The following is a 21,005-nucleotide window of genomic DNA, read 5'->3' as shown; positions in this document are numbered from 1 at the left end:
GACCTCGCATGTCTTCAATGGGAATGTTCCATTATTGATGCACATAAACCAGGTCATGTGGAATCTGATATCTCTGCAAAACCTAATATTTTCCCCCTGATCTTGACAATTCCATTGTCACAGGAAACAAAGCGAATAATAATAATAATGGTCATTTGTTCTGTTTTACTTACATCAGGTGTGTGGTAAAATTATGGAATATTTAGATTTTCGAATTTATAATAAAATTGTATCCCTGATTGCGTTACTTAAAGTTTCCAATAATTCATTTTGACTGTCTTTACTCAAATAGTGTACTCTATTGTTTCGTTGTAGGGTCCTTTCAACATGATTTTCCATAACGGGATCAAACTTCGCAAACAGTTCGACTAATTTTAAAAAATTAGTGTCATTCCTTTCATATAATTTATCAGATGATCCGCGAAAAGCTAAATTTTGGCTGCCAAGGAATTTTATAATTTCAATCAAGCGTTCTAAAATACTAATCCAATGTTTCTTTTCTATTGAGTCTCTCAATCAATAGTAGTTTTGTTTTTTCAATTTTTATCAACTTCCTTCCATTTTAAGAAATTTTTCATGTGAGTTAAACTAGTCTCATGTATATGCAAAATTGTACTTACATTTCTCCAATCGTTATAACCTTCTCCAAGACTACTTGATTCGGTAGGTGCGAAAGGTTTGCAACAAAAGCAAAAAAACAGAATTTAAAGTTTCGGAATAAATGAATCATGTTCTTGGCACGAGGTTACCGTTTTCCATTTTTCTATTATAATACGTGTCGCCAAATTTACGACCATATGTATCTCTGGGATATATTATAATTTTCTTTTGAACAGGCTCCATTTCAATTAAAACAACTCGTAATTTTTCATCAATATTTCCCCATTCACCTGGATCTTCTAAATTTACAGAGACTAAAAATGTGTTAGTTTCGTGGTCAACTACAAACTAAGTCTTCTCTTAACTGTTTTTCACTTAAATCATGCGTCTTGTTATCTTGTTCAATAGTTGCAGTAGTACTTTCATGCAAACTGGATGATGTGCATGGTTCTTCAACTCTGATTTCTGATGTATCGAGTTGGTTACAATCTGCATCAGAATATTTTAATATTTTAACAAATTTATTAAGAGCCCCAGTTTGTTTCTTAACATATGCTTCTTTCGCAGCATGACGCTCACGAATTTGTGCACTGGATAACTTTTTTTTTTTAATTTTTGATTCCATTTCTAGTTTATACCCACAAGAAATTATTACACAACATGACACAGAGACGAAATAATAGTCCTCATGCGCTACTGTCAATAACCTACTGAGATGCATACCATATGACTGGTTAACTAGCAACAAATGTTTTGAACGAAAATTCGTTTCTGCACATAAAAACCGTTCGCCATTTCACTTTAGATAGATTGCAGTGGACAAAACATTCTGCAGGCAAGCATTTAGCTTGCTCTCGCTGCAAAATTGTAAACAGCCGGCTGATCAAAGAGGTGGCAATATACAATTTTTTTAAAATTTTTATTCGGTGTATCCGACTTTTTTATTTTAATATTGATCATTCTAAGAATTTTTTTGTCTTCATGATAAAAATTTTGTTTCTTAAAAATGAACTTATGAACGGTGCCCCGGCGGCAGCGCCCGCATGCCCGCTTCTGCTGGCCCTGCTTATAAGAAAGACAGTTTCAGCGGGCAGAGAAAGATGGAATAAACAGGAAGATAGGAAGTGTGTTCAGTGTGTTTGCGGCTGCACTAAAAAGGGACGATGGACACCCCTGCACTTCTTTTAGCATGCAATGATGTTTGCCTGTTCACCGGAACAGCGAGTACCTGTGGGTTTATGGACACTCTTCTCATTCGTTTTCGACAATTGAGAAGGGGATGCGGATTTTAAACGTAGCCGTACCAGCCTTGAAGATGATCCACGTGAAGAACGTACAAAAAGTGTAACAACACCAGAAATCATTGATCAAGTGCACGATATGGTATTGGATGTCCAGAGAGTCAAAGAGCGTGAAATTGCTGAGACTATAGGCATTTCCAAAGAACGTAGGTTCAGCATTACACACCAGAATCTAAACAGCAGTGAAACCAGTGGACAGAAGCCGGTTGTTCAGCGCCAAAGAAGACAAAGTCGGTTCCATCAGCAGGAAAGGTCGTGGCATCGGTGTTTTGGGATGCTAAAGGCATTTTGTTTATTAATTATCTTGAAAAGGGTAAAACAATAACCGGGGAATATTATTCCGATATTTTAACCAGACTAGACGAAAAGATTCGTGAGAAAAGACCTGATTTGCAGAAGAAAAAAATCCTCTTTCATCAGGACAATGCACCTGCCCACAAAGGTGTTTTGGCAATGGGAAAATTAAGTTCTGCACTATGAATTGTTGGAACATTCACCCTATTCCAACCCAGATTTGGCCTCACTTCTATCCTTTCCTAAAAGTAAAACTCTTCCTCGCTGGTCAGCGTTTTTCTTCGAATCAAGAGGTGTTGCAGCTATAGAGGGACATTTTGCAGATCTTACTGAGAACCACTACAGGGACTGGATAATGGCGCTGGAGCATTGCCGGAATAAATGTATTAGTCTTAAGGGCGGTTATGTTGAAAAATAAAAATAATTTTGAAATTATAAATTCATTGTTAGGCCGAGAACTTTTGAGACCACCCTTGTAAGGAAATTATTATTCTCTTTATAAAGCCTTGATATGACCACGTCTGAATTACTGGGTTTCTTGGGAATGAGAACATGGTGGAGAGTATCCATGGACTTATGACCAAGATGGCGAGTGGTGTATGGAATTCTCCCTATGAGGATAAAATTAAGGGTTTGTGGATTGCAAAATTTTGTTTTTAGATAAAAAAGGGGTGATATGATAGAGACATTTAACTAACTTAAAGGATTTTGAATCCTTTAAGTTAGTCCTTATGTTAATCCCTTTATGTTAGTCCTCAGTCCTTCAATCCTTTTGAATCATTAGTAACCAGTGCACACAGAATCTGTGTGCTCTGAATACTAATGATTTAATGATGCCAAGTTTTTGAGATGGATGATGAGCCCAAGAATTGTGAATGTAGCATCCTGAATAAGTCGGCTTTCGATAGACAGAAGTGGAGATGGAAACATCTTCTTTTCTTTGGATGTGTACATCCATGAAGGGGATACTCTGTGACTCATCATCCATCTCAAAAATTTGGAATCATTAAATGATTAGTAACCAGAGCACACAAATTCTGCTCTTCTGAAGAATCCTTAAACCAAGAATTGGAAATAATCAACAATACAGCCATACGAAATGGATACAATCCATAAACAACTCAAAAAATCATCAGTCACTTCCCCACACATCAACCTAGACAAGAGCAAACCTGTAGGATTCCCATACCTTATGTCAAAGGCATCTCCGAACGCATGTCAAAAATTATGAAGAAATATAAATTGGCTGCTACCTACAAATCAATCAATTAAATCTATAATTGGTTACTTCGTCTAAAGACAAACTCTCACCTTTGATGCTACCTGGTGTGTACGAGGTCCCATGCTCCTGTAAATTGTGCAATAGGGACAGACGGTTGATCCATTAACAAACGCATTTCGGAACATCGAGACCATATCCGTCTTATCAAGCCGTAGAAATCTAGCCTCGCACAACATGGAACTGAAAACCCCAACCATAGGTTGAGGTTTTCAGTTCATCGCAAACAGCCATTGCGACTGTTTTAGTAGTAAAATTCAATGATGGACTATTAAATAAATATGGCGAAGCGTACTTTAACTCATCGCCTTCAACGTCCACTTAACTAAATTCAAATTACTCAACTCAACTGAGTAGCGCACCCAGGATTTAATTTTGTGTGTATGCGTGTGTGTGTGTGGGGGGGGGGGGATTTGAGTAGACGATTTGAGAATACACACTACGCATCGCATATGCCCTATGACTGGACATCTGCAATGATCGCTAATACATTAGTATAGAAATAGAAGACACAACACAACACAAATAAAAAAAATGAATTTTAATTAGAGAAAAATTTTCTAGTGTTTTTTCCTTTTTCTTTGGGGGAGCCAGGGCCTCTTTCCCGCACCCTCTGGGTGTGCCACTTACTCAACTACAGATTGAGTCGAACGGATTGGCTTTCCATGGTATAGTTCGCCCACCGATTAGAGATCCTTCGACACTTCTGCGCATCTCAGAAAAAGGAGAATCCATTCCGATAATAGGGTAATCAGTCCGTATAGTGGGATGAGTTATTTATTATTACCGGTCGGAAAATTAACTTCTCTTTTATGATTATTGTAGTTAACTATGTTGCTTGTATAACAGTTGGAAAATTTTACCTATAAAGCACGTGATTTCGCGTGTTGGCGACCAATTAGAACGTCATTTCTTTCTCCCCTTCAGCATGAATCGACTATTCTTGAAAAGACGCGAAGTAGGGACCTACAAACGGTGGGCGAACTATATACACGCAATAGGAAGCCGGACCTTATGCAGGGCCGTAACTAGGCAGGTGAAACGGACGCACATGCATAGCGCCCAAGATGAAAGGGGGATATCAAATGAAATGGGATATTAAAAAAAAAAAATCAGTATTATATTTTAATTTTTAAATTTTGCCGCAGTGGAGGCCGATTCCATAACGTTTTTGGTTAAAGTTAAAATTAACCGATCTATTTCTATCGTATTTGTTTTGTTTTTTTTTTTCAAAAAAAAAAAAAAAAAAAAGGCCAAAAGTAAATCTTGCACAGGGCCATTGAAAAGCTAGTTACGCACTGTTTGTACCTATGGCCTAAAGTGAGAATGGAATTCAGACGACTCGTTTTATAAAGTGATCGCTCTTAACCCACCAATTAAAAATCCATGAGTTTTGGGCGAGGGTGATTTGCTGGATCAAATTCATCATTATTGGAAAAATAATGAATTTGTGCAAACGCAAACGAAACAGCCGATACACGCCGTTGGCAACTTTTCTCAGCTGAAAGGAAATAGGCACAAGATTGTCTAGCGTCTATACTCGGTTGTATTTAAATGTGAAACCAAAATTCAAAATCAATTTTGATGCAATAAACAAAAGACGTGTCAGAGACATCTTTATATGTTAAGGGGTTAATACTGAATCTCATTATCATATCACAAAAACAAAACAATAATCCTTCTGTTAAGAACATCAGTGCTTAAATTTTGCTAAATAAATCACTTTAATTTATAACAATTCAATGTTATATTAACGAAATGCGGAGGTTTGAAGAATCGCTTCGTTTCCAACAGGGTGTGGTTTAGCAACGTTAGCGTTCTACTTGAAGGAAAGAATTATCAGAAAGACCCGAATCAACTTACATAAATAAAAGACACTTGCAATATAAATGCAATCCTGTCAGACAGCATACACCACGCTACAACCAACGCCCATTCTCATCTGTGGAGGCGCGGATGTGTGGGTTAGTCACACCTACAAGGTCCATCAGAGCATAGCAAAAGCCATTAAACTCTAAGAAACGGAAAAAGTCACACCTGAATGAGGAAAGGCGCATAGCAAGATAGTAAAATATGTAGAGTGACTGGAAACATTCAACATGCTTACTAAAACATGAAATAATAGTACTTATTGCATTACGGATGTAATAATTACAAACATTTTAATTGTCTAGGCTATCAAATTCAGATCTTCATCAGTTAACATTTGACCTTTCCTACCTTTTAAAAACTTGGGCCAAATCAAGTTACCATATGACAATATTATTGACAAAAATGAATGTGAGCTGATGCACATTTGCAGAAAACATGGCAAATTACATGCCACATTTGAAATATTTTTTAAATTGGAAAAAAAAATTTTTTTTTTTTAAATGAAATACTTTTCTCTGTCATCAACACAGCATATGTCCACAGCTGAATGACAAAGTTTCAGGGTACAAAACTGATAGCATATGATTTGTCAGAGACAACAGATTCCTTCAGCAATATGTGCAGGAATGGGGAAATTTATAACAGACAAAAAATAAAAATAAGGGTATTTAAAAATAAGGGACACTCCTAAATGGAAACAGGCTAAAATAGTCGTATAAATAATAGAAAATAAAATTTCCAATTCAGCATGAATGCATCCATAATGAATGTAGCAGATGTACTCATAACAACACACAACCATATTAAATACCTTTTGTCTGTTACTTATGAAGGTTCTCTGGCCTTTTGAATCCATCCATTGGCATGGATATTTGCAATGAATTTCACTGCCTAGCATGAGACCAATGTCCTGATGTTTCATGAAACATAAAAATAAATAAATAAAAAATACAAAATATATATGAAATTAATTCAAGAATGGGTGGATAAGAATATGATACTCTATGGAGGGCAACATGGTTTTGTTAAAGGTCAGTCTTGCCTTAGTAATTTATTAGCTGTCACTATTATAAACAAGGATCGCTATTGGGCTACAACAGCAAAACTGCTAAAGGCTGCTAAGGCTTTTGTCAGGATACCCCATGGAATACTGTTATGCAAATTAGAGCAAATTAATTAATTCTCATATGATGATACAGTGGCCATGAGTTTCCTTTACTGGAATGTATGGCACCATCTCAACCCCCCCCCCCCCAAAAAAAAAATTTTATCATGGCTCTGGAACTGGCATAGCTGATAATTCAGGCCTATGGCTGGGTCAGTATTTCTGACTGTAATCCGTGTGTGTTCATGGGACCGGTTTGCCTGTTTGTGGGATGAAAAACCACAGATAAACTGGTGGGAAAAACCCTACTGTCCACACCCAAGACTTGCTAACTTGGCCATGGCTGAGGAAGATCCTTAAGCTATTCATGTCGTCAACAGGAATCGAACCTAGGACACTCCTACCCCAGGCATATGGTTGCAAAGCGCAAAGTCACTAGGCTAACCGCGTGGACATTAGAACAAATGAGGATGGATATTAAACTGGTGATATGGATAAGAGAACAATGGCTCATGGAGAGATACCAACCACTACATTCACTGTGTATTTGGAAGGGTCATTGGTGAAGAAAAGATCTAGAGTGTTTTGGGTTATCTGGTTGGCATGTGAACAATTTGTGTAATGTCGTTGCCGATCGCAAATGTTTCAGCATTTCTGCCTACTGGATCTGTACAACTAGAGGAGGAAAGTCATTTGGTATTGTGAACATTAAAATCTCCTAGGACGATGATTTTATTAGGGAAGGGGAACTGGAGAAAATCATTTTTAAGGAGAGGAAATTAAAGATCTCAGAGTGGCTGGTGGCACTAGGAAAACAATAGAGACAGCAAATGAATTTGACTGAATGGGAAAAGGAAATTTCAACTAAAGAAGGTCAAAGTTGGGTGGTCTCTGGCAAGGTATGTCAGAGGGGGATATATGCACAGACACCACAGACACCCTTGGGTCAAAAGGAGTTAAAAGTGTGTAGTTTGGAAAGTTGAGATGAATAGTGCTGGGGGCGGGTGAAATTTGAGTTTCTGCCACAAAGAGTAGATGGAGTTTGGTAGACTGGATATGGTAGTGAACACTTAAGGATGGAGTTGAGGCCACAGATATTAGTGAAGTGGTTATGCAAGGCTCTGTGGAGCATATATTTGACCGCAAGAATCTTGCATGTTTTCTATGCAGTGCCTGCATACTGGTTTCACTGAAAAGATTACCAGCTTTTTGTACCATATTGATGGGACTGTACTCTAGGAACTTAATGAAGCTAGGGATTTGGGGGTATTTGTGGATAGGGAGTTGAAATTTAAAGAGCATATTGCAAAAGTGGCTAAAACACTTCATAGGATCATCTGGTTATTAAGGAACACCCTAACATGTAGAGATAAGATTATTATTCCTCTTTATAAGACTTTGGATTATTGCACACAAATTTGGTTGCCTGGATGTCTTGGAGATGTGGATGAGATGGAACGGATTCAGGTGAGTAACTAAGATGGTGGAAGAATTGCATGATGCTCCATATGAGAAGAGAATGAAGATTTGTGCAGTACAGAAGCTTGTTGATTGGCAGATAAAGGAAGATATGATAGAGACAAGTTGCTGAGGGGAGGGGGGGGAGGATTACAGGATTGATGTGGATGAAATATTTCAGTACATGTATAATGTGGGAAAAACTAGAGGTCATCCATGTAAACTGAGTAAGAATGCAGTTAGCAAGGATGTGATGACAGGATTTTTTGCTTGGAGAGTGGTGAATGAGTGAAATAGATTGCCAGAATCAATTGTGCACACTTTGTCGATGAATGATTTTAAGGCAAAATATAACAGACACTGTGTAGGTATTGACATTGTTGATTAATGTTTTTAATAGACCTCCCTCAATGAATAAGGACTCAATGAAGGTGCCTATATATATTAATATTAATAATAATAATGAAAGGAAATAAAGATGACTGCAATAACTATAATATAATTAATCTGCTAAAAATGCAAGGTACAAACACAAGGTACATGTATAGTATTGTACATGACAAGCTATAGCTATTAAGCTTGTCATGTAAGAAAAGAATGGATTCCAAAAAGAGCTGATCCTGTACAGACTAAAGTTTTACTTCATTAATTGAAAAGAGAAGAGAATTTCAAAAAATATATAAAAAAAAAAAACATGTGGCCTTCACTGATTATGAAAAAATTCTGATAAAATTAATAGACGAAAAGTTTTTCAAAATATTAACAAAAGTAGCTCTTACTGTCTATTCAAGAAATATACACAGGAAATAAATATCAGAATGAAATTAAAAAATATATCAGAATGGAAAGGCATATCAAGAGAAATATTCCAAGGATGTATCACCAGTACTTTTTAATAAATATATATATATATATATATAAAATAACAATCTCGAAAGAGCATAATCCAGTTGGTACACAAATAAATCCACAAATAAAGATAGACACAATTATTATTATTATTTGCAGATATTAGATTGTATTAGCTGAATCAGAAAGTGATTTACAAAAATATAAGAAATATCTTGAAAGGATATATTCAGTTGTTTGCAGTGATGCAAAATTAGGTAGAATAATAGTTAATCAAGGCAATGTGGAGAGCTTGCAAGAAGATTTAACAGGCTGTCAATACTGGGCAAAAGATAATGGGTATAAGTTTAATGTGGAGAAATGTCAAGTTATGCATTTTGGGATAAACAGATTACAAGCTGTGTACATCAATGACACTGCACTCCAGGAAATAGATGAAGCTAGAGATTTACAGGTGGTGGTAGAGAGTTTAAAGTTTAGGAGTTCAAAGTTAAAGTTTCAACTCATCTCATCTTCTTTATACCCTCTTTTACCTTGCGGTGTCGAGGGTTCATTGATCATCGGACCTCAATCCGTTTACAGGATAAGGTGGTCAGCCCTATGCCCCGGTATATCCTATGGCCTGTCTTGTTAAGTTCTCAAGGCCAGTTTGCCTGCTTTGCGGGATGAAAAACCCCAGAATAAACTGAGGAAAAAACCCTGCTGTCCACGCCCAAGCTTGGCTATGGCTGAGGAAGATCCTTCAGCTCCTCACGTCACCGACGGGAATCGAACCTAGGCCACTCCTTCCCCAGGCATATAGTTGCGAAGCGCAGAGCCAATAGGCTAACCGTGCGGACAAAGTTAAAGTTTAAGAATTATAAACACGTTAACACAAAAATATTTTAATGTTTGCCAAATATTTCAGTCTGAAACTAACAGACTATCCTCAGTGGCTTGATAGGAACAGTTTTCACAAGGAGGAATACAAACAATTGATCATTCAAAAGTAGAATGAGCCACATGATGTTACATTGCTAAGCATTAAAGAGAGGTAAATTTCATCAGAGTGATGAATAAATTATAGGTATTAATTCACAATTTCATACAACAGTTAAAGTTTAAAGTTCCAAGGACCCAAGTAAACACTTTAAATACCTGGGATGCGACTTATCACATGACGATGATGATGAAAAACATAGACATCAAAATATCGATACATATTGCTAATGTTGCTAAGGTAGCCCATAAGATTATTGGCTATTGAAGAACACATTAACAAGTACAGATAAGGAAGTTGTTATTCCTCTTTATAAGGTCTTGATAAGTTCACAGTGAATTACTGTGCTCAAATCTGGTCTCCTGGGTTTCTTGGGGGATGAGGAAGCAGTGAAGAAGATTCAGAGGCGAGTGACCAAGATGGTCTGTGGAATGTTCCCTATGAAGAAAAATTGAGGATGTGTGGATTGCAGGAATTGGTTGACAAGAGAAAAAGAGAGGATATGATAGAAACATTTATGTTGCTTTTTTACAGGATAGATGCAGGGGAAATATTTCAGCACTTGGCTAGAGGGACCAGAACAAGATGTTATCCCTGGAAGTTGAATAAATGTGGTTAGTAGGGGTGTGAGAACTAGATTTTTTTGCTTTTAGAATTGTGAATGCTTTGTCTGTTAATGGGTTCAAGGAGAGGTACGACAGATTGAATAGATAGTTTGGATCTCCCATGATGAGTCTTCATACTCCATGGAAGTGCCCGTACAATAATGATAATAATAAAAAAGATTAGTAAAATAATTAAATAAAATTTCTGAACAATATAATATGAGAATATCTAAAGTAAGGACAAAAATAATGGCTTTCAAAGGAGAAAACCCAATAAAACTCAAGTAAACACTTCAAATATCTGGGATGTGACTTATCACATGATGATGACAATGAAAAACATAGATATTAAAATATCAAATTTTGTTAAAGTAAACAACATAATAACATTTAAGCTTTCCAGTACAAAAACATACAGAGCAGAATCAGACTATATAACATCCTGTGTAAATCAACTTTCTCAAAGTGAAACATGGACATAAAAAAAGAAAGATGGAAAAACAAATTCAAACTGGAGAAATGAAATTTCTCAGAAAAACAGCTAGATATATAAAGTGGAACCATAAAATAAATGAAGAAATTTTAAAATGCATGCATAAAATGCCAATTAATTATTATTCAAGTAAATATACGCAAAAATGAATTAAACATTTAAATTGAATAGAAAATTCTAAGCATAGTGCAGAGCAAAAGCTGTGTTGCATGTTCTACAGATAAATTATTATTATTATTATTATTATTTAGGCCTCCAAGGAGTCAAAAGACTCATCGTGGGAGGTCCTTCCTAGGAAACAAGTGTATTAAAGACTCATCGCGGGAGGTCCCTCCTAGGAAACACAAAGTCTATCATACCATCCCATAAACTCATTGACCATTCTCACCACTCTATCAGGCAATGCATTCCATGGTTCAACCACCCTCCATGCAAAGAAACCACTCCTCACCCTCTTGCTCATCAGCCGATGAGCAAGAGGGTGAGGAGTGGTTCCCTCAGCTGATCCTTATAACTAACATTGTACAGTCCTGATACTGTCTTTGTTATCTGCCTCTATACCCTTTCCACAGTTAATTTATCCCCTTCAAATCCTGAAGACCAAATATCAGAACAATAGTCTAAGTGTGGTCTGATCAGGGCCTTATACAACGGAATGATAACTCTTTTATCTCTGCAGGTCAGCGTCCTTCTCATTATTGCAGTAATCCTCTGTGTTACCTTCATTTGATTTGGATTGATTCACCACCTTTGCAATATGTCTCTTGAATTTCAGGTTTCTATCAATCATCAACCCCACATCTCTTGTCTCCCCTACTTCCTCCAGTATATCTCCTCCAATAGAGTATGCAGCGTCACTTCGATGTGTCCCAAACCTAAAGACCTTACATTTTGCTGCATTAAACCGATACCCCCATTCATTTACCCATCTATCTTGCTTATTTTCTTGCTAAATCCTCTTGCATGACTACCACATCTGCACTATTACTAATAACCCTTCCAAGCTTCACATCATCTGCAAACAACTGAATATCCCCTGCAATCCACTGACAATATCATTGGTATAAATGTTAAACAATATAGGTCCCAGTACTGATCCCTGTGGGACCCCACTTGTAGCCCTCTGCCTTCTTGAAACTGCCCCACCATACACAACTCTCAGATACTTATTGGACAGCCAATCCTGAATCCAGTTGACTACCCTGACATCCAAACCCATGTGCTGCAACTTAAATATCAGCTTATCATGTGGCACCCTGTCAAATGCCTTCGCTAAATCCAAGAAAATGGCAGTATATGTCTTTCCCTCATCTACTGCTCTAGTAACTTTAGTATAAAAGGCTAGCATATTACTAAAACAAGAGCACCCCCTCATAAATCCATGTTGACTCTCAGAGATAACATTATCCTCATCTGCCCAATGTTGTATATGGTCCCTAACTAATTTCTCCAAGATCTTAACAACTACTGATGACAGACAAACTAGTCTATAATTAGACACTTCCAGTCTGCTACTGCCCTTATGCAATGGCACTATGGTAGGAAGGTAAGAGGGACAAAAATAAACAATTGAGTTGCAGAATGATCATTACACAAAGGCATATCATCCAGGTAAAGATTTTGCAGTTACTGATATGGAAAGATGAACAGGAAGTGTTCCGCATATCAAAAAATATGAATGTGAACACTTGAAGCCCTTGTAGTACCTGAATGTGTAAGAGAATTGGCATTACTGGATGAAGTTGTTCAATCAGTCTGAGCTCTAAAATGGTTCCAAGGGAATGTAAAGATAGCTACATTATGTAAAGATGGTTCCAAGAGAGAAGTAAAATTAACCAATTAGTATCTCGAGAGTGGTGGTTAGAGTATTAGAAAAGTTGGTTAAAAGTAAAATTCAGGAATGGATGGATAGGAATATGATATTCTATAGTGAGCTTTGTAAAGGTTAAGTCTTATATTAATAATTTATTTACATTTTATAACAAAGCGACAGCAGAAATGGATAAAAGACAGAATACACGTGCAGAGTATTACAAAAGTTGGAGCAAATGGAAATGAAGATACTAGCATGGATGGGGAAGGAGGGAGAAATTGACAAAGCGACCACAGAGAGCAGTATATAGTGAAGTGAAATCTAGGAGAATGAGAGTGGCTAGTGGAATCTAAAAGGTTCTGTGTTATGACACTACCCTTTAATTTGTATATCAATGACATATGGAAAGATTTAAAAGGGGATATTCAGTTGTTTACTGATGATACAAAACTGGGGAAGCCAATAGTTGATAAAAATGAAGTAGATATCCTGCATTATATTTTAAATCAATTGGCTTTGTTAAGAGAGGAACATGACTGTCAATTTAATGTAGCAAAATGTAAGGTTATGAACTTTGTGTTGAAAAGATTGCATATGGTGTACCATTGATGGTGACGGGTTGCATTAAATTGATGTGGCTAGGAAATTGATAATGCAGACAGAGTTGAAGTTCAGCGTGCATACTGCAAAAATTGGTAAAATAGCTCAAAGGATTACTTGGATGTTGAAAAACATGCTAAGATGTAAAGATAGGGAAGTTATTATCCCTCTTTATAATGCTTATAAAGACTTGTGCACAGATTTGGTCACCTGAGTTTCTCGGAGACAAGTGACTATGCTGGTGAGAGGACTGTGGAATGCTCCCTAGGATAGGTCGAAAGTTTTGGTTTACAAAGTAGTAAAAAAATACAGGAATGGATGGATTGATAAAAATGAGATACTGTACAGGGGACAGCATGGCTTTGTGAAGGGTAGATCAAGCCTCAGTAACTTGCTCAAGTTTTATAACAAGGTGACGGCAGAACTGGATAAGGGAAATGGGTTTACAGTAATACTGCTGGACCTGGCAAAAGCGTTTGACAGGACACCACATGGAATTCTAATCCATAAACTACAACATATGGGAATGGATATAGGGTTGGTGAGATGGATAGGTGTGTGGTTGACGGAGAGATATCAAAGAGTAGTTTATTCAGGAGTAGAGTCCAAAAGACGGCCTGTGACTAGTGGTGTGCCACAGGATTCTGTTCTTGTACCACTGCTGTTTAATCTGTTCATTAACGATATAGGGAAGGATCTAAGTGGAACAGTTCATTTGTTCGCCGATGATGCAAAGTTGGGTAGGGCGATAGTGAATGCAGAAGATGTCCAAGTCTTGCAGGATGACTTAGATAGATTGGAGTTCTGGGCTAAGGAGAATGGATTTCAATTTAATGTGACAAAATGTAAGGTTATGCATTTTGGGGTGAAAAGATTAGCAGCAGTATACCACATTGGTGGAACTGTACTCCAAGAGATTGATGAGGCCAGGGACTTGGGAGTGTTGGTGGATAGGGAGATGAAGTTTAGGGGGCACACTGTAAAAGTAGCTAAATCAGCTCATCAACTCACTTGGTTGTTGAAAAATACCTTGACGAGCAGAGACAAACAAGTTATTGTACCTCTGTACCAAGCCCTGATAAGACCTCATCTCAACTACTGTGCCCAGATTTGGTCACCTCGGTTCCTTCTTGATGGGGAGGAGGTGGAGAGGATCCAGAGGCGAGTGACTAAGATGATAGCAGGTCTATGGAATGAACCATATGAGAACAGGTTGAAGATTTGTGGGTTGCAGAAACTAGTTGATAGGCGGAAAAGGGGAGATATGATTGAGACATTCAAATTGCTAAAAGGATTCTATAGGATTAATTCAGAGGCTATTTTTGAGATCAGGACTGGTGGTGGGAGAACTAGGGGACACCTATGGAAGCTGGGCAAGAGTGTGGTTAGCAGGGGTGTTAGAGCTGGGTTCTTTACTTTTAGAGTGGTAAATGAGTGGAATAAGCTGCCAGAGTCTGTTGTGGGTGCTATGACAGTGAGCGAGTTCAAGGAAAGGTATGATAGATACTGTGAGAATGTCGAATAGTTGTGTGAACTATTCGGCAAGTTAATACAGTATTAACTTGCCGAAGATCTGGGAGACAGTCATATTAAGAAAAAACTAGCACTTTTCTGGGACTCTAGTCCTAGAAAAGTGCTAATATATGATACTTTTTTTTTTTTTTCCCCCTTCCAGATAGAGGGTGCCAAAATCAGGACTCTAGTCTTTGTTTGCTGCTGCTACAATTTTGTTTAAGTACACCATGTTGTTTTAGTCTCGCGTATTGTGACAAACAGTGTTTTTGTGCTCTGAAGATGCTGGTTATAATACCAGCGAAATATCAGCATCAAGTTAATAAATTAATTATTTACTTAGTTTCTGTGTTCTATTATACTGTTAAAATAATAAACAACTTTAATCACCTCGTCATAATCAATTTTCATTGCCAGGTCATGTTCTGTTGATAGCAAACAATCGCAAAACCTTCGTCTATCAAAATACTAACAAGAACGAAGCATTCTTTCAAGGAACACTACTGTGAATGCAATTACTAGCTAGCGCTAGCACAGCCAACTGCAACAACCTTGCACGAACTTGCCTATTGACTTCATCAGCCGCTATAACTACAGCGATCCGTGCCAAGAGAATCAGTGCCTTCTGGACACTGACAGTGAGCTAAAGAGCATAGCAGTCTGTCTAAAACAAAACACAGTATCATCCTCGATATGCCATTATCCTTTATCATTGTTGTATTATTACGAGAATTAAAACCATGCATTATAAACACAGTTATATCACGCGTCGGGTCCTTTTCGATGCCAGGCCTGTGATAAAAGTCTCAGATGTCAACCCCTCTCGGCAACCCTGGTATTGACTATGTGAATATCCTGTACCTCACCTTGCATCTATAACCATTCTTCCTTAAGAGTATATTCCAATGATAACTGGGAATGAAGAAATGTTAGAAAGGTACAAAGTAAGATGACATGAATGATATCACAACTGAGGAACAATGATTATCAGGACAGTTTAAACACATATAATCTCAGAAATTGGCAGATAAAAAGAAATCATTAAGATGATTGATTGGGGACGGTGGTAGTGGTGGTTTTTCCCTTTCAGTCATTTCCGATCCTGGGTGACTTAGTAGGCATTGCCCACAAAGGATTCCTGTTGAGATTTATTTTACAGGGTAGTTCACCATTGCCTTCCCCCCTCCCTATTTTATATGGGAGGGGAATCCTTTGTGGGCAATGTACTCCCCATGTACTCCCAGCCATATTTCATATGGCTGGGAGTACTACCAACCACCACATGGGGATAGCAAGTAGTAAAATAGAGGTTGCTTTTAAATTAAACTTGCCAAAAATTTATATTCTTGTTTAACCACTGAATTATTATTATTATTCAGGCCTCCATGGAGTCAAAAGACTCATCATGGGAGGAATTGGTCTTGATGTTCATACATATCAATAATTACAAGGATGCGAAGAATGTAATTTTTTGTAATGTAATTACATGGATATGAATCGTGTAATTTTGATATATTTTATCAGTGTGGTCATTTGGTCAGTTAATCCTTTATCAAAGTGTAACCCCCCCCTCTCTCTCTCTCTCTCTCTCTCTCTCTCTCTCTCTCTATATATATATATATATATATGCCATCTATTATGCAGAAAGATTTCATTTAATCCACAATTTGTTGATTACATGGGTAAACAACTAATTGGCTTAGTATTCCATAATGCAAAGCACCCCTCCCCTTTCAGAAGTGCATGATGCTATGCATTATGGAAAGGACCACTACCCATACTGATTTTGACCTTTATTGAGATCTTATCAGAGGGAGCAGACTCCAAAGTGATACCAAGGTTGAAGTAATGCAGAAATCATATTTCCCATATGCAAGTGGTGAAAAGGTGTAGCACCTTATTATTAAAAATATTCTGGATTAGAGAAAAATGTAGAAAGTTTTATAATTTGTTAAAAATTAGCTAGTCATGATAACTTCACATGTGCAAACTTTGGTTTGCTTATATTTGGATAAAAGATTAAACAATTATATAATTTCTTGGCAAGTTGAATTTAAATTATAACCGAAGAGAAAACATTCTACATCTCTAATCCAGAGAGGTATCTATCTGGATGCAGAAATGGTTGGAACACTGAATGCATTGTCTGAGAGAGTAGCAACATAGCAAAATGACGAGAATTCTTTCCTTTAGTGTTACATGGTGATCAGCATTCATTTCAGTAAAATTATGGAGACTACAACCATGTTAGGAATAATTACTTTAATTTCCTGGCATTTCAAACTTCATATTAAGGTCATCATCTGAAGTATATATATAAACAAACACAAGCTATATCACAATTCAAACAGTATGCCAAAGTGACAATGTTTTGATCAATGGTATTCTACTGGCCTGCCCTCAAAGTTCTATTCAATTTAAAACATCATCAGAGAACTAATAATAATAATTATTATTATTATTATCATTCCATGACACCTCCAGGGAGTCCAAAGGACTCATCGAGGGAGGGCACCTACTCTACAACTCTGTCTCCACCACTCCACTCACCAACTACAATGCCATCTACTACCAACCACCACCATTAGTAATTCATATACTTTTAATACAGCAAAAGTGGTGACCTAATCCATAATTTAACATGAGTGTTGCTATATTAGACTTAAGATCCTAGATTACTTACAATCCTATCATGTTGGAGGCTTAATGGAATGTATACAGCACTTTCTGAGTGCTGTATACATTCCATTAAGACCCTAACATGATGTCCTCAGAGCACTTAAACCTCAACACACGGACTTACAGTTCTAATTATAATTAAACTCTTAGACCAAAAGGTTAAGTGGTTAGAATATCTACCATCCATATTCTTGGATTTTTAGATCACCATTATTATTAAGATTAGGGTGATTGATAAGAATTTCACAGGACTCCTTAAATTTACGTTCATAACATGTTTTGGTGTGATGTAAACAACAGGTGCCTTTCCAGTCAATTTTATGTAGAATATTCAGGATATGATCAGAAAGGTCATATTTACCATAGTTATTAAATTTAATGTGCCATTTATGTTCCTTTTTTCAGATAGGACTTGCACATCCTGTTTCATCTATATTATTATTATTAGACACCTCCAGGGAGTCCAAAGACTCATTGAGAGAGGGCACCTGCTCTACAACTCTGCCTCCACCACTCAATCCACCAACTGACCACAACTACACCAATACCATCTACCCCCGACCACCACCACCACTAGTATTTCCAAAGACAATCACAAACATCCATGTCCACGGTAGGATTTGAACCCACAGCCTTTTGGCTGGAGAGCGGATATGATAACCACTCGGCCAGCCAGGCTGGCATATATGGCAAATTACAGGTGCAATAACGATATACTCCAGGGTGGGCCAGCAGAGGGAAGTGGATTCTTGGATGAGTAATTAATCTAGGATCTTAACTCTAATATAACAACACCCATGTTAAATTATGGATTAGTCCACCATTTTTGCTTTATTATAACTATCTATATGAATTAGTTCTCTGGTGATGTTATAAATAGAATATAGCTTTGATATAATTTTATTTATTTTTCACTAGAGCTCAGGTCAGTAGAATAAGTTGATCAAATCATTGTCACCTTGGCATACTGTTTGAAATATGATATAGCATGTCTTTGTATTTGTGTGTATACTCCAGATGATGGTCGTAATATGAAGGCTGAAATGTTGGGAAATTAAACTAATTATTCCTAACATGGTTGTCTCCATAATTTTACTGAAATGAAAAATGCAGAATAAGTTTGAGTCATGTCAAATTGTGATTTATGAGGTGAACTTCACATGATGAGGTTCTGGACTGTTGTTGGAGATATAATTATGTAGTGAAACTTTAAGAGTTCTGATCCTTTGATAATTGAAACTGGATGATGTTTTATGGAACTTTATTTTTCTTTTATGCATATTTTTGAATGCTGACTAATGGATTTTTTTAATGTCACCCCCCCCCCCCAAAAAAAAAAAACACTGAACAAATATAGCTCTTTGTGACAAGATATTCAACCCTAACTATGGCGAATGAGAAAATATACACTTCAAAGGGGCTGGGGGTGCTTGTCCATTATGAAGAATATCTGAGTAATTAATTGGTGTGGCTTGTGCAAGGTCACATTCTCTCTGGTTATGTCTTTAAAATGACTCGAGACTAAAAAAAAACAGTTTGGGTCATACCAATGAAGCCGAACAAGACATTTGCAAAGCAGTGACGCATTAGTACAACGAAACTGATAGTGGCCATAAGAAAAATTCATTGAGATTCATCACATCAAACATGCATTATATATTATTATTATTAACAAACACCTCTTAGAGACAAGTCTAATATGTCTCTCTATTGTCACTTACCTCCTGGCCAGTTTCCTTGTTAATAGCCAACTGTACTTTTCCATATGTACCTTGTCCCAACTTTTTCACCACATCGAACCGCTGCCTTAACCTATGTTTCTTTTCATTTTTAATCACTGTACCCTCTCCCTTCATACAGGGAGGATTCTCCTGTACTACCATTTTTCCGATTTCTTAATACGGAGAGGACTACAAAAGTAAACAAGCCTATGAAATGTTTATTTTATATGGATATTGTTAATTTAACTAACATCCTTTTTATTCTCTCGGTTCTGTTCTGGTGTGCACAACAAAATCTGATCATTCTATACACATAACACAAAAAGGGAAACCTCGAGGAACCCGCCCCATGCAACAGTATTATGTAGACAGTATGCGTCCTAACATCCACTTCGAAGAATGATGCTTTAGGCAGATTTTATGCCTCAGTTTCGCCAACTGTCTTACGCCATCGTCTATGAAAAAGTGCCAAATGATCATAGTAAGTTCATTGCAAAGTCTGACCGACTCATCCGCCTGCTCTAAATATAGAAACCACTATCCAATGCCTCTTGCGGAAAGGTAAACCCACACTTTTGACGTGCATGCCCGGTGTGTCATCTGCTAGCATACCAGGCAGCAGTAATCGCTCATCGATATATAAAACGAGAAAGAGAAAGTAACGGATTATAAATTAATTAAATAAATTTAATGACTAGAAGCTAAGAGATGCCAAAATAGAAGAGAAAATATATATATATATATATACATTTATCATTTGAGTGCACAACTAGTTGCATCTTCTTAGAAAACTTCATTGAGTTAATAAGGAGACGATGTCAAAACTAGCCATGATTTCATCTTCCTTAATAATAATAATATCTTTTATACATGATACAAAATTCTGAGGAGTTTTTTTTTAAAAAGACGATGACTTACCTGCAAAACACTTGAGAGATTTAGCCGGATATTTTTAAAGGTTATATGTTGGCTCTCCAACATATAACCTTTCAATAAATCATCGTCTTTTATTAAAAACTCCGCAGATTTTGTATCATGTGTAAAAGATATTATTATTAAGGAAGACGAAATCATGGCTAGTTTTGACATCGTCTCCTTATTTACCAATGCGGACGAAGTTCTTGTACTACTCAAAGATAAATTATCTAAAAAGATCATGGTCTTACTTACTCATTACATCCACTCAGGATACTTTAAAAGTTTCAGATTACCATCGATAAACAAAATTATGGCCTTGCAATGGGTCTTCTTATCCTTTAAAACCAAGAATTTGGAAAAGATATATTGATGACATTTTCCTGGTTTGGAGCGATGGCCGTGAATCTCTCCTGAACTTCCTAGAACATCTAAATAATCAACATCCGAAAATAAAATTTACGGCTGAGTTTGAAGCTAATGGTTCTCTTCCTTTTTTGGACATGAAACTGACCCGTTCCTCAGAGAAATTAAAAATCTCGATTTACAGAAAAGCTACCACACCAACAGATATCTTCACGGTCAATCTCATCACTATCCTCCTCAAAAGTTTGGAATCATTTCTACACTAGGACATCTTGCTCGCTCTCTTCCTGACGATGAGATAGAACTTAATAAAGAACTCAGTTTTCTCAGGTCTACTTTTCACGTCCCGGTTTGACCGGGATTGTCCAGGTTTGAAGGTATGGTCCCGGCATCCCTGCCAGTTTCTCATTTTGTCCCGGTTATTTGGTAAAAATTTTAAAGTGCAGAATATACACGCAGTACAAAAAGGGCAGCCTCGTAAAATGGCGATTAGGCAACACGAATACCCCACTTTGCCTCTGGCCTGTACGCTGCGTCGCAAATCATTGTTGAGCATATGCAATC

General features: G+C 37.0%; 1 protein-coding gene across 3 annotated transcripts in view; it reads right to left on the bottom strand.

The window, feature by feature from the left end:
- LOC150109758 (uncharacterized) overlaps positions 1–19,545 on the bottom strand; it is a 252,828-nt gene extending 233,283 nt beyond the window's left edge. For 2 of the 3 annotated variants that reach the window (XM_090396562.1, XM_090396572.1), the window contains exon 1: positions 19,161–19,545. In XM_090396562.1, the coding sequence (XP_090252688.1) occupies positions 19,161–19,322 (162 nt within the window). In that variant the 5' untranslated portion in view covers positions 19,323–19,545. The remainder of the gene's footprint in view (positions 1–19,160) is intronic. The other variant, XM_090396581.1, reaches the window with a different exon arrangement.
- Between the last annotated feature and the right edge of the window lie 1,460 nt (positions 19,546–21,005).

Source organism: Typopeltis vanoorti, chromosome 1 (genome assembly GCF_054136105.1).
Source record: "Typopeltis vanoorti isolate ZY-2024b chromosome 1, IOZ_Tvanoo_1.0, whole genome shotgun sequence".
Lineage (NCBI taxonomy): Eukaryota > Metazoa > Arthropoda > Arachnida > Uropygi > Thelyphonidae > Typopeltis > Typopeltis vanoorti.
This window is presented reverse-complemented; position numbering and strand designations above follow the sequence as displayed.